The sequence below is a fragment of the Harpia harpyja genome, chromosome 5, assembly GCF_026419915.1.
Source record: "Harpia harpyja isolate bHarHar1 chromosome 5, bHarHar1 primary haplotype, whole genome shotgun sequence".
NCBI lineage: Eukaryota > Metazoa > Chordata > Aves > Accipitriformes > Accipitridae > Harpia > Harpia harpyja.
In genome coordinates, this window is record NC_068944.1 from 9,293,289 (window position 1) to 9,308,363 (window position 15,075).

General features: G+C 37.4%; 1 protein-coding gene across 5 annotated transcripts in view; it reads right to left on the bottom strand.

Moving 5' to 3' along the window:
* Nucleotides 1–4,250: 4,250 nt before the first annotated feature.
* The window catches only part of ELP2 (elongator acetyltransferase complex subunit 2), a 39,260-nt gene continuing 28,435 nt past the window's right edge, over nucleotides 4,251–15,075 (bottom strand). For all 5 annotated transcript variants that reach the window (XM_052787170.1, XM_052787169.1, XM_052787173.1 and 2 more), the window contains 8 exons: nucleotides 13,430–13,525; nucleotides 13,248–13,305; nucleotides 9,195–9,267; nucleotides 8,577–8,763; nucleotides 6,835–6,956; nucleotides 6,192–6,334; nucleotides 5,547–5,660; nucleotides 4,251–4,558 (listed from right to left, as the gene is read on the bottom strand). In XM_052787170.1, the coding sequence (XP_052643130.1) occupies nucleotides 4,402–4,558; nucleotides 5,547–5,660; nucleotides 6,192–6,334; nucleotides 6,835–6,956; nucleotides 8,577–8,763; nucleotides 9,195–9,267; nucleotides 13,248–13,305; nucleotides 13,430–13,525 (950 nt within the window). In that variant the 3' untranslated portion in view covers nucleotides 4,251–4,401. The remainder of the gene's footprint in view (nucleotides 4,559–5,546; nucleotides 5,661–6,191; nucleotides 6,335–6,834; nucleotides 6,957–8,576; nucleotides 8,764–9,194; nucleotides 9,268–13,247; nucleotides 13,306–13,429; nucleotides 13,526–15,075) is intronic.

Genomic DNA, 15,075 nt, shown 5'->3' on the forward strand with positions numbered 1-15,075 from the left:
TTTACATTGCCTTTGGATCAGGTAGGGGGAGATAAAGGAGCAATAGAACTTTCCAATGAAAATTTGAGTGGAAATAAACACTATGGTGTGTAGTATTTGAAAGCAGATGCCACCAAGATTCAGACTGGGATGATTACAGGCTTTTTAAATATATTTATGGCTACAGTTGATGCAGAAAGATGCAACAGCTTGTATTTTAAAATGAAAAAAGAAAAAAAAAATTGGAAACTTACCCACCAACTGCAATGTAGGAAGCAATTTGCTTCCTGGAATTGAGATTTTGGGATAAAACCTGATACTACTATTGTGATATTTTCCAATAGCAACCATATGGACAAAAAAATAAACTGGTTTTAAAGATGGATGTTCTGTATTGTTTTTCTTTTGGTACCATGCAAGCTTTACACCTATTGGTAAAGACCATCATTAAAAAAAAAGACAATTAAAGCATTAAATGCATAAGGGCAAAATATGAGGTGAGTGTTGGCATTTTGTCAGAGCTTTAGTTACATATTTGTAAACTGGGTTTTTTACCCTGGTCTCTTAAGAGTACACCAATTTTGTCTCTCGGTTTACATACCTGGGCACACATCCTTACGTGTTATTTTAATCAACTGCATCATTTCAACCCAAGTCTGTCTGAAAGGTAGAATGTTCAAAGGTAAAAAGCCACAGATTTTATAGGCTTGAAATAGAAGAAAAAAATTCCATCAGTGTCTAGACAAGAAGCTGCACCTTGAGCTCACATGCTGGAGACGAAAATCCACACATAAAAGCTGTAATCACAGGAAAACTAATGAAAACTCGCAATCTGCAAAGGGCTCAAATCTGTGGGAAACAAGGCCTCATCTGTGTCAGTGCTTATGGCAACAGTCAATTAAATACACGCTATTATTTAGTGGTAAGGTACGCGAGTGCATATGTCAATCAGCCCACGGTACTTCAGAAAGTAGCACTTGAGGGCTGCACAGGCACTAAGCAGCTTACCTCTCTAAACCTGCATAGACCCAGTTCTGCGCATTTTGGATGCAAAGGTTGGTTAAAAGAAACCAGACAGTGAAGTATAAATAGCGCTACGGAGAGCCTCAGTTTATAGGGGATGCTGCATCAGCTTTGTATCCTGCTAGATCACAGAGGTTTAAAATAAGCACGCTGCCCTCGTCCAAACTGGTAACAGAAATGAAGACAGAAACTCAGAAATATGTAATACTACTAGAGTTAGAAAATTCATGCACAGCATTAGGCTGCTACAGGCGGGTGCATTTTGATGTCTACCGTTTGCCTCTGGGCTTTCATCACTTGAATGCTATCCTTACACATTACCTTAGGACTGGCAGGACAGGGTAGTGTAAAGCTGGGACCATCGTGATTCCTGACAGCAAGTTTTTACCCCTGACCACTGGACATGATCGTGCATCGCATTGTTTAGGGAAAACAAATGCAGTATCAGAGGCTGTGTCCTGAAAAGTTGGGGCTTCCTAAGATTGGAGTTGGCAGGGCTTATGTGATAGTCTTGAAGATAAAAGGGAAGAAGTAAGTAAGATTATCCTTACCTCAGCTTTGCTTTTATTCTATGACATTGAACTATCTGCTATAAAGAGGGTGATACAAGCAACTTGCAAAGTATAGAGGCTAACTCCATCTTCCAAAATACACCTGAGTCCAATTAGTTTTCATTTAAGTTAGGCCATTAAAAATAATCACATCTTTAGCGGGGGGGGAGGCAGGGAAAGGATGGGTAGGAATGGAAAGAGGCATGGCACTTCACAAGAGAGAACAGCAATTACAGAGCACCAGGGAAGCACAGAAGAAAAATGTAAAAATAAAAATGGATACTTATAGCAGTTACACATCTTGCTAGGTAAACAGGACTACGGTCAGGTCAGTCAGGTAAATATGGCTGAAGCCATAATTTTTAAGTTTTTTTTAATTTATGAAATAGTACATGAATGTATGCACTATTTTTAATTAATTAAATAAAGTGTCTCTGAGTAAATATATACAAAAGAAAAGCACATGGAAGAAAATGAAAGTGATAGCCATTCAGTGGACAAAACCAACAGTAGATTCTTTCAAATAAAAACCTAATTAAGACAGTTTTGGGGAAAAAAAAACAAAAAGGAAATATAGCAAGGCAGCACTTGATTCCAGCAGTATTTATGAACCAATAAAACAAGAATAATGAAGTAGAATGAATATAGTAAATATCTGGCAAATGCTTGCTTTTCTCCATTTTCTAAAACAAAGAAACCAAACAAAAGAGAAAACAAATTTTCTAGGGACTCTTATAATAACCTTATAGGGTACTATTTTGCTGTTTAAAGAACTCTGTTCTTCATTAGGCAGCCAATGCTACACCCAAAATGATTGCTATAATTACACTGATTTTTCCTTGGTATCACACTTACATTGATCCAAATAATTTCCTGATATTAGTTGAGATAATGAAATCAGTATCTGACTTGTTACCCCGATGCTGACTTACACGCTGGTTTGAGAAGACTTTAGTGGATTCACTGAGAAGATAAAGGCGTATGTGAAAGTCACGCCCACTAAATGCATAGCAAAGTGATATGTGAACAAAGTTAACATCATAAATAAAAAAATATTAATCATGTGTCAAGGTGTCTCTTGACAACCTCTAACTTAATTGAAAATAAAAAGTGTCTATTACAACAATTTAGACTTGGGAGATCAACAGATTAATCTGATGTATTTCAAGTTGGAACAATGAGGTATATTCTTCAGTGCAATTGAGTCACAAAAGTCCCCGGGGTAATGGAACAGATTACCAAATCATGTAATAGCTGATGCTTGTTTAATGACAGCATTTCATAAAAGAAAAGAGAGGGACAACTAATATGACATTTCACTTTTGCCTATGCACAAGAGTGGCTGCATGGCAAGATGTACAAACACTAATTGTACCACTAGTACAGTTATCCAGTATTATCATCAACTTGTAGGTAAGATACCAAATTAGAATTGTGACATAGAATAAAATGCCACTTTTGGCAGCTTTTTGAAACCTCATGAGTGATAAGTTATGTCTTTCTTTTGCCAGGACACAGTCTATGATTGTTTAAAAATTCCCGGACAACTGAAATACACTACTCAAATGCTTAAAGCGCACATGTAAGGAAAGCACTGGGTACCACAAGTAAAATGTAGCAAAGCATATTTGTTAAGAAGTCGGGTTTTCGTTCCCCTAAGTCATTTTAAAGAATGATTTTTTTTAATGCTGAAAACAGAACTATAATATAAAACCCTTTACAACATAAACTCTAATTATTCTGAAAAGACTTTGGCCCACTCTGAAAGAACTGTACTCTTCATCTAACGATGCAACACAGTAAAAAGTTAAACACAATTCCAACTACTTCTGCACTACCAGTTTGGGTAGCAAGTGGTTCTGAACCAAAAATAATTTCATTCCCAACGTTTAACTAATTTCTAAATTAGACTTTGGAATTAGACAAACACCTGCTGAGGTAAAGGCTTCTTTCTGAAGTACTCACCATCTATTACCATTCTATTTAAATTACAACACTATCAGACAAGAAAGTTAACCTGCTTTCACCAGAATAGATAAGGAGCACACAAAAGTCAGGAAGAGTCCAAAGGCAGTGTAAGGAGCGGCTGCCACCTTTTAGCTCCTGCCTAGTGATACCTCTAAGCTTTTCCAGCCCAAACTGTAGAGGATAGCCCTCAAGCAGAGTAAAAGGTGGCTCTTCTATAGGACTCTGCTCAGAGAGGGCTCACAGGTACACAGAGGAGACACCAGAAGATGTAAGTGGTCTGTGAGTTAGGCTTTAAGCCCTATGTGACCAAGAAGCATGAGCCCAGCACTCTGCACAGCAGAAGAAAGGAATAAAAACAAGCAGGTCTGTCCAAGCGTGAAAACACAAACTGCTCCTTCTAAAGTGAGGCGGTCTAAGACTTGGACCAGGGCTGCAATATACATTCAGAAGGCAATCAGAGAAAGCAGCGGCAGGCCAACTGACAGTTAAGTTTAATAGTAATAAGGAGTTCAAAAAAATTCAGTACTCCACTTGCAATCCCAAGCCCAGAAGAACCCAAGTACTGGCAGCTTCCCACCTACCCTTGGAGTCACAGGGAACAAAGCTGTCTCATTATCCTTCTCCCATGACCTACCCCACCTCCCGTCCCTCAGTTCACGATATCCACCAACCAAAACACGTAAAATACTTCATACTCCTGGAACTGCAGAATTAGAAAAATATTTGACATTTCAAACTACCACAAAAGTTGCTTTATTAAGTTACATGTCAGATGTTTCACTTTCCATGGCAGAAAACAGAAAAATCAACAATCAAAATGGCTAAAAGCTGAAATAAAATGTTGTGAATCTGTTTTGCACAGACAGGCCTGCTCTCTTTGCTAAAGAGCAAATCTGTTGACATTGAATATCTTAACACAGTGATCAGCTCCACAACTTGCAAGCTGCAACCACTCACTGCTGTTCTGATCATTATGTCCACCTCTGCCTGCATGATGTCTCCAACATAAACGTTTCACAGCAAGAGCATGACTTTGGCTGCAACGAAAAGAAAGCCATACATTAACTGCAAAATGTCAAACACAGTTGGGCATGTGAGTGTAAACATCAACATTTATATAATTAGTACTCTTCTGTTAACACTACCAACTGAGGAAAAACTGACTTGTGACAACCAGCAGGTATTAAGTTCTTAAAATATGTAGGGCCATTAACACTAATGACATTTTATCCTCTCACTCATCAGTAATTTATACAGCTATTGATTTCAAGTTTTACCACATTAAGCTGCAGGTCTACCGTCTCAATTACTGAGATATGACAGGTTTCTGGCTTTTAGCCTGCGATTTCCTGTTATCTGGTGTCTCTTCCCAATTCACTTCAAGAACACACAGGCCAAAGTCACCATCAACTTTCATTTCTGGTACTAGCAATGCCAGTATGTGAAAGAAGAATCTATGAGAGTGCTTCAAGTAAAACATTCAAAGTCTCTCTACAGAGAGTTTCTCTAGCTGTCACCACAGCAGCACCACATATAGCTTATCATTCCTTTGGTTTCTGCTAGAAGCTGCTCTCAAAAGCTTGCTGTCATCCACTCCAGAAAGTTTTGCTGAATATATATAGACAGTAGTTTTTTTCCCCTGCTCTTCAAGTGTTTTCTATCATGTTATTTTATGGCTAAAGGTAATAAAGCTTATAAAGCAGCTTTTTTTTTTTTTTTGGTGGAGCCAACAAAGGGTAATATTTCTCAAAGCATTTGCATAGCGTGAAGTATTCTGGGGTTTAACCCCCCCCCCCTTGGTTTTCATTGGGGTTTGCTGGTTTTTTTAAGAAATCTAAATAACCAATATTTTTATTTCTAGGTTTTGCTCAAAAACATCTTTAGACTTTCAGGGATCAACTTTTTCCTAAAAGGATAACAATTTTTGATAAACAAATAAAGCAGTTTCATGTAATTTTATACTATAAGAACAGAACTCCTCAAGAACAGTATTTCCTTGCTCCTAACTTACTTCAAAAGACATACCTGTTATCCATCTCAACACACGTAGTCCAATCAGCTAGTGCTGGTTCTTGCCCACTCTGCTTCCATGTGTACAAGATAATCTTCCCATTCTCTAAGCCTACTGCAACAATATATCTATCAAGAGAATAACTCCATTAGTTCTGAAAGAGATTACAGTAGGCAGGTCAGTGAAGCCGGCAATAATGCAAGCTAGAAAGAACTAGCACTCAAACACTGTGTTGCACCTTGCCCTTCAAATCAATATTTACTTTTCCATGAAAAAAAAAAAAATCACAATTTAAATCAAAGCTTCTTCATAAAAAATGAGCACAGCAGAAACCTGCAAAATATATTTGGTTAGGAAAAAAATAAGGAGGTTATTACAACATCAGATCAGTCAATATTGTTGGAAGAATGAATGTTTCAGGTGTGTTCATGACACTTCCCCCCCCCCTTTTTTTTTTCTTGTTACACTGTTTGGAGAAGTCACCATACACCTGAAAAGAAGGCTAAGAAAGAAAACATAGAGGTCGTCCAGTCAAAGAATGGTCAAAATATTTGACAGGTAGATTTTAGGAGCTGTTTAGCCACAGAGAACTGACTAAAGGGGAAAAAATACTAATTTCAAATTAAACACAAAATGGCATTACAGAAAAACAGCAATACCTTCCATCAGGAGTAAGCACATGGCTGATACTAACAGCAGTAACAGAATCCCCGGCATCCAGTACCGTTGAACAAGGCTTGATTGAATCCAACATATTCCCTTCAGTGGTCACAGATAAATTGCACTGGCCCCAGATAATGACCTGTAAGAAAGAGAATCATCTAGGAATTTTCACTTTAATCTTTTTGTAAATGCATTTACAAAAACATAAGGAATAACTTAGTTAAAATACTTCCAGGGCACAGAACAAAGTGGATGACCCCAAAAATAGTAAACAGTGTCTATCTACAAAGATTCAACTTTTTAGACAGTCTGTCTGATTTCATTAAAGATACTGACAACAAAAACAGATTCTGTTATGAAAGTTAAAGAAAAACTTTGAGACCCGTAAGAGTTATGTGACATATTCTTGTCTTACTGTATGAAAAAAGGGAGAAAGTCCAACTGGCAGACCACAGTATTGTACATACATATTCAAGCACTTTATTTGGCATATGAAAGTCTCACTGATTTCTGTGGTAATACACACAATAAGCTTTTTGTGTATTTATAGAATATAGGCTCATTAGAACACAGCATTTGCTAATCTAAAATACATTTAAAATAGTTCTGGGCTTTTAAAATTACTTTTATATTAAATACCTTTTTGTCCCGACTGCCAGTAATAAAATACTTGCTGTCTGGTGTCCAATCACAAGACCAAATGATTCGACTGTGAACAGCTGTATTTTTGTCTGTGTATGCACAGCAACTGAAGACTGGTCCTGGAATAAAACATAGGGAGGAAAACCCTTGCTTCCACTGCTTAACATATTAAAAGTAATTGTCACCCTTACTTAACTCTGTAAGAACTGCAGGAATACTTGGACTTTATTCCACTCATCTTTAAAGCAACTGGGAATACTTAGCTCCACATAAATATTTTTTTTCCAACACTTATCACAATGATAATTAGCAACTGTTCAAGACCGTATTAGTCAGCCCTTACAGCACTAAAACAGTAGGAACAGCTTGATCTTTTGCACACGTATCTGTTTCAGAAGAATTTAAGTCCAAGTACAAGACCTTCAGGTTCTTTTCTATACAAATTTTCCATAACAACACTGACTTCAAAAGTTTTAGTATAGTGCAACATTTACCATGTGTACACATATCCCAAATAACTTCACTACAGTTCCTATTTACCAGTAAAGCCCCAAGAGCTCAAATTGTAATAATCTAATTGTAAAGATTAATCTGTTCCCAAAGAGACAGGCTGCCATTTCAATATGCATACAATCAGGCAATAAATCTGATCAGCAGATCAGCAAATGGGAATGCTTTTCCTAAGTAGAAAAGGCTGTCATTTTGGAGCGTAGGCTTTGAATAACCGCTTCTTGGGATGCCAATACCAGCAGTTTTGCTTTATACTGATAATGATGTTCTTTGTAGACAGAAAAGTTATTGATGAACAGATGAAAAGAGGATCTCCTCTACTTCCTATGAGAATTTATACTCATCCTGAAACATTGTGTAACTACTGTGGACAATATGCCAAGCTTTAGAATAGAAGTCTGAATAGAACAGAAATCTCAAGCCAGGATACAACTGGATACTGTCTGAAGGGGCCAAAACTCACTGCCAAGTCTCTAGGAAAACTACTATAGTAGTGTTTATGTGCTATTAAGCCAACAGTGCAACGATAAATGTTTTCAGCACAAGCATCTGTCCTAGGAATCCATTAAAGGGTTCAATAGCAATCTCCTCATGATTTTGTAAGGCTCAAAGTCTTAATGAGAAAGTCAACGGAATCTTTACTATCAGCTCTTTTTCCAGACAGAGCCAGTCCTAGTCAAATTAATCAATTGTGTAGGATTATCAGAAAGCCACACCAAAGATAGAGATTAATCCTGTCAAGAGTCTCAAAGTGTCATGCCCTGCAAACAGGGACAAGGCAGCTCTATGCAGGACATGGGCGTAGCAAGGAACCTTCCAGCCCTGCCTGCACAGATCACCGAGATTAAGGTTTTCCTTGACAGAATACCAATTTGATGTTCAGGCATTACACTCCAGCATGTATACTTGATTTCAGTAAATCTGAAACATACAATCACAAGCAGAAGGCAGAAGGACAAATAGCAGACTTCATTACATCCATCAATCAAACAGCATTTAAGGCCTGCTTATATTCTTCTCCACTTTTTAATTACCTTTCTAGCTTTCCTATACACCATTAATTGCATTTCCTAAAGCCACAGGAGCCTACAACACTCTTAAATCTTAAATGTTGTAAGGAAAATGGCCATTAAAATATTTTACCAATTCTCTTTCAAATATTTTGAAGCCAAAAATATTGAACAAACCACAAAGTCTTCAAATGTGTATATCCACTTTACATATCTTACCTGACTCTGATGAGTCTTGTTTCCTCCACAGTGACCAATTCCTGTCTCTAGAAACAGCTAATAAAAATTTGTCATTAGGAGAAAATGCCAGCTGAGTAACAGTCAGATTGTGAAATGACAAACTCTGCAATTTCTTCCAAGAAGTAGCACTCCACAAAATAATTGCTGCATGTTCTTTTTTTGAAGCCTGTATTGATGAGCAAAATATCAGTGAGAATGAAAGCAAATATAAAAATCACACATTTCAAAATACTAAGATGTTAGGGGGCTTGTTTTAAGGCTTGCAATCAAGTTAGAATCAGCTTTTCTCTGGGAAGTTTCAAGATTGTTTCACTACTAATTTCTACTAACGCTGACAATATATCAGTGAGAAAATGTTTTATACCTGTATTTTTTAGAATTTATCTTATTAATATCTTCAAATGAATCATATGTAATTTACTAATAATAGCTTATCTGCATTCACTGTCACCTTTGCAAGGCAACTGCCATCTATACAAAATCTTTCACATTTAAATGAAAGAACAGAATTTAGCCCAAACTGAATTCTGACTCCTGCTGTCAGCCCTAGAAATCTGGTGGCACTTTTCACTAGATGGTGCTAGAATCTTTTCTTACCTTACATGCTGAGGCAATTACAGTGTTTGAATTATTGCAAGCAACACAAAAAATTTCATATCCATGTCCATATCTGAAATGAATGTGAAAAGATATTTAACACGTCACAGTCATTTTTGCAGTATGTATCAAGGTTCTTACATTGATTTAAATCCCTTTGCAAAAATGAAAGGCACCTGCCAGGAACTTCCCACCACTGTTTCAGTACTACATCCCAAATAATTCCTAATAATGTTCAGCATTCAATATAAACATCTGCATAAATTCTTTCACATTGAGGAACTGACTACAGAGCAATGTCTCCAGCCCATTCCATAGTCCTAAAGCATCAGCACTGCAGAAGCTACACTAATGATTAACAAAGCAGACTAAAGTAGGATTTAATGTATTCTTATTTTCTTGTAAAGCAATTTTAACACTACCAATAAAAATCAGAAGCCACATATTTGAAGATCACCAAAGAAATACACCAAACAGCCAAAGGATGCCTGTTCTGTGAAATACCGAAAGAAGACTTCTGAACTAGAGGACAAGAATCATGTTGGAAAAGGAAAACACTGTAAAAAAACCAAAACTTCTATCTTCCTCCAGAAATACATTTTTAATCAGTCTTTGCACAAGTTCTGCTGGAATTCAAGCTCACATATCTGGACTGGGATTTAACTAATAAGCAGAAATGCCACACAGGCTAACACAAATTAAAATCAGTCACAAAACAGACTAGAGGTAGGATAAAATTGGAGATGGAATCTATAAACAGTGGACAAATATCAGCTAAATACCAGTTGCGGGGGGGGTTCCCTTGATTCCTAGCTCTGAAGACATGGGCAGCTCTTTTAATAAACTCCTTTGGTCAGCAGTGTTGCAAAGAAGTTCTTATATGGGATTGATAATCATGGGATTTCACTTGCAGCCAAAACAGCCATCTGTTTAAATGACAAATTACTGTCTGTATCTGTTGAATGGAGTCCAGAAGAGTCGTTGCTGGGCATATTCCATAGGCAGACACTCACACTCATGTCTGAAGACTGGGGATGCACTGCCTTTTTGTGAGGAGTAACTGTGCCTGGACCTTCAGGGGGGAGAGGGACTGGTGGCTGCACTTAATTGGAATGTTAATTTGCAAATTTGATTGTACCTTATAATGATGAAGGTATTATTGCGCGTCTTCCCCTTACTCTGCCACCAGCATTAGTTTTATCATAATCCTTACTTTTACAGCACATTTCTGGAGACTATTTTTTAGTGAAAACCATTGAAAGTCAAGTTTCTAAAACTGAAAAGTATTTATTTCATGAAAAGTATAAATTTCCCGAAATTCCATGCAGGAAAAATAACATGTGGAACAGCTTGTGAAACAAGTCCTCAGTTACTTTGGTTTTATCTCCTAACTGTAGTATTGAAGAGCACTTGACAGAAACATTTTCAGCTTCTGCATGCAACTTTGTTCTTGCTAAATAGAAGCACTGAAATGTAATCTTTCTCTTTAAATTAAAATAAAACCTAAAATACTGTCTTTTCCAAAGCCACATGAGCAGGACTATCATAGGTCAGACCAACAGCCTGTATAGCCCAGTGCAGTCTCCAGTAAAGAGAATAAAGTTAGTGGCAATAGGAGATGCTGTTTACAAGAGTGTATGAGCCTTGCAAGTACAGAGGCTCCAGCACAACCCCCTCCCCTGCCCTTATACATGCAATCCAACCCCCTCATTATGTAGTACACCACCAAAAAAAGGTTCACAATGGAGAGAAGCAACTGCATGAATGAATAATGAAATTACATTTTCAACCACAAGTGATTTTGCCTTAGCAATGTACAATTCATAGCAGTTTTCTATGCACAGGTAAACTGGCTGGACTTTCAAAGTGTCCAGACAAATGATCACAGTAATTTTCTAGTGTCAAAAAGGATCTCTCAAGACTTCCAAGTGTATTACATGAAATGTACATACATATAAACTTATATATTTATGTCAACACTTAAGCTTTAATCTCAGCCTGCTGCATATAAACTCTCTATGGTAATTTTCCAAGAAGATAAAGATTAGCATACTCTCACAGGATTTAGCATATTTTTATTTTAAAGTTGTTAGATTATGTAAAAAATTCAGCAAGTTCTTCGTACTAAAACCTACTCAAGCAAACACTTTTCAAAACCCAACACTAATCCTTCAAAATTTGGTGTTGAGTTAGAGCTGGGAATACACAAATGTCAGTGACAAACAAGCTATTTTTAGCTAGTCAGTCCCTCACACTGTTTTTCTGCTGCTATGGCAACTTGAAGTCTACATTATGCGATTTCATGTTACTTCTTTCAAAGATTATCCTCAGAAAAAAACCTGAAAGTCTACGAATGCTTTACATCTTGTTGCCCTTGCATAAAAGAAGCCCTATCATTAGCAGTGTCTCTAAAAACAGGAAAAATTGCTCAGATAAGTCACCTGAAGACCATCATAAAATGCAGTTATTTTAATGAATGTAGGATATAAAAGCAGACAGGCAGTATTCCTGTAGCAGAATATCAAAGATTAATGTCTCACTAGACTTTGAGAAATGTCAAAGGCAAATGAAGAAAAATTTTGGCCTTGGCTCCTTTTCACTACTTAAAGAGCCCTCATCAAACTACTTATGTGAGTGGGTGCATTAGTGGCTATAGCAAGCACAAGAGAAGCATTTAATGTAACAGTTGGAAATTACAAAACGTGTAGATACGGTCTAATACCCACCAGCTTCCCTCTCAGAAGCACTTTTGAGTACAAACACAGTGAAAGAGCTTAAAAGCATACAAAGAAGATTAACTGCCCAGTTGAAGGTAAAGATGAGCTCCCACAAAACCTCCCACTTGGTCAAATAAAAGCAACCTGCAAACTGTTTTCCCAAAGTTTTTTATTTCCTGTCACCCCACCTGAAGTCACAAAACTGGTAATGTATAAAGGTAGCTGTAATCATCAGCAAAGGCTCAACATTCCTCTTGTTCTTGCCTGAAATCTTCCAGGAGATTCAGATAAATAAACCCGTAGGAGTTTGAGACAATTCATTTCTTTGTGCTGTACTTTGAAGACTGATACTAAAACTTTGAAGATTGTGGAAGCGTAGCCTAATGTTACCGGGATCCTTAGGGAACAAATAAGGTGACAACCTTTCTTTGCAAATTGTTGTGAAACTCAGAAACAAAGGAACAAAACACAGCTGAAGAATTCTAAAACCCTGCAACCTCAAAACAATTATTGTCATGACCACATAACCCTATTATCTTTGCAATCCGCAGTCCCCTTGTCAGCATTCAATACCCAAACTGGGTTTGTAACCACCTTACTCAACATCATCACTCCGCTCTGCCGCTAGACACATGCTATTTTGGCTGCTGCTTCCATCTATTGCATCTTACAACTCTGTTAGGCTTTAGGGGGAAGCTTCTGATTTGATGTCTCAGCCTTTACTTCCACACCAGAAAGACAAACTTGATCTGCAGGTCTGCACCATAAAGTGGACAGAAGGAGAGAACTCCTTACACAGAGAGACCTTCAGTACAGACAAGGTTTTAAGCAGATGCGCTGAGTGGACAGACACAAAGGCTGCAGCATGGAAAGAGGACCATCACGTTCCAGAGCACAGGTAAGACCATGAAAACGTGCCACAGTTCCTCACAGCAGACCAGAAACAGTACTGTTCTCTTGGAACAAGGAGGAAAAAAACAGGGATCAGTGCCCTAAACAGACCTTCAAAAGACAAACATCCAAAGGGACAATGAAAGTCTGATAATTACAAATTCAAAAGAATAGCTTTGTGCTAAAACACATACATATTTCACTGGGACAGAAACAACTAGTGAAATAAAATTTTGTGACACATTGGTCCTAACTGCCATTTTCCGCATTGTTTCCTAATTTTTATATACATATAATTTATTTATTTTACAAGCAATACAGTACACACGAAGCCAAATCAGGTAGTAAAATAGGAGGAGTTACAAGACCAGAGTACATTAATATGTAGCAATAGCTTTCTGGAAATTTTGCAAATTAAACAAAAAAAAAGAAAAATAAAACTTACAACTTCTGAATTTCAGGCCACAAGGTATTCTGCAGCAAGTGATCCTCTGGGGGAGGTTCTAAAAGACATTTGTACAACATACTCAAATATGGTACTAAATAATCTAAAATCAGCTAAATAAGATTTAATAAGATCCAATGACCCTAATTCTCTATTTCATACAATAGGAATCAACCTCATACCTGTAAGGATCAAGGGTTGAAAATAAATCTCAGGATACTGATTTGAAATGGTATTAAATGTTTCTTCATCCTCAGCTGGTTGAACAGCCATATCTCCTATTCAAAGTAAGGACTTTGTTAGCTAGAGAGAACATACTTGACAAGAGGGAAAATATGAGCTCTTATTTTACAAGTAAAAAACATCTATTGTTTTTACAATACAAGTAACTGAAATTAGGTTTCTCTGCTTCCAGAGTTACAATAATATGAATATTAGAATCTAGTTATTTTAATGCACATGTGAATGAAGAGGAGAAGAGAGAAGGGGGGCGGAATTTAACCTCTGGACTAATTCCATTCTGAGACTGACCTCTCTCCATCAGCAGTCTCTTTTAGAGATCCTTAAAGAGACTTTGATTTACCGGAAAGCAGCAGTCACCAGTTGAACCTGTGCCTCCCCAACATTAAACCTTTCCTTCTGTATTTGAAAATGTTTAAGGCACAAATCTGAGATACAAGTGATGAATTCCTAAATTTAATGTAGACCCCTAAATGAAAAGCCATACATGCAGAAGTATATCCACAATTTGCAAACTTCAGCAAAACTGCCAAGGGATCAGTCCTTAGCTTTAGGCAAAAGTACCAGCAGTAACTGAAACTACTCTAGTTAATTTTAAGTTAAAATTCAACTCTGTCCTTCACTTTGATGGTGTTATTTAAGAAAAAGATACCGAGTTGGGGAACAGTTGCTCTAAGACAGAACCTTAACTTTTTGCCAAATGCACATTTCAAATACGGCAGTTTAAAAAAGCAGGTACAGAAGAAGCAAAACAGAAAGACCTTCTCATTCATCCTACCTTCTCTCCCCTTGAAAATGAAATTAGCATTTTCCTCTGCAGATTCCTCTGCAGAGTAAGCAAGAAGAGAGGTCTGTGGGGCTTTAACCTAAGCCATCAGTGCTGACCGCATTGGGTGGGCAATGGTGGACAATGCAGGAAAATTTGACAGCTTTTCTACTCATAGTGCTGCTTCTGGGTGTGCCACATGAAATCAATGGAAATTAGTTTTTCTCTGTGTGACTGTACTCTAGGAGAAGGAAGTTTTGTTCCCCTTCTCTGTGGAAGGACTCATGAGAAATCAGAAAAAAGAGTTTTTGCCAGAATGTATTTTACAAGTTACTTCAAGTATGACAAAGCTATTTTTCTTTCACAGGAGATTTAGGAAAATTTAGCTGTATTGCCAGTGAAGACCCTGGAGACAAAGCTTATTAAAATGCTTCCTTTTTTAATTCACACCTTCTGATAAAGCTTTAAGCAGAGAAAAAACAGGTCTGACCTCATTTGTAGATTCCAGTATAAGTGCATTTTTACCAGAGACTTTGTTAAACACCAGATTACCAGTGCCATCCCCAGTCTCAAGACACTACTCAGTTATTTTTATCATTCTAGACAGATGTTTGTCCCTCCTTCCTTGTTCCCCAACAATGCAATCCCCACCACCTCTCCAAGAAATTCATCTGGTGCTACACCAGCTGTTACTGACAGAACCTTAGTTTACTGCTGGCTAATTCTTCCTTCTCAAACGCTTTCACAAAGCATGATTTTATGGCTATTTTCACTGGAACAGCAAACTGATCCCCCCCAAAGCAGCATTGCTTCTGTAAGCTT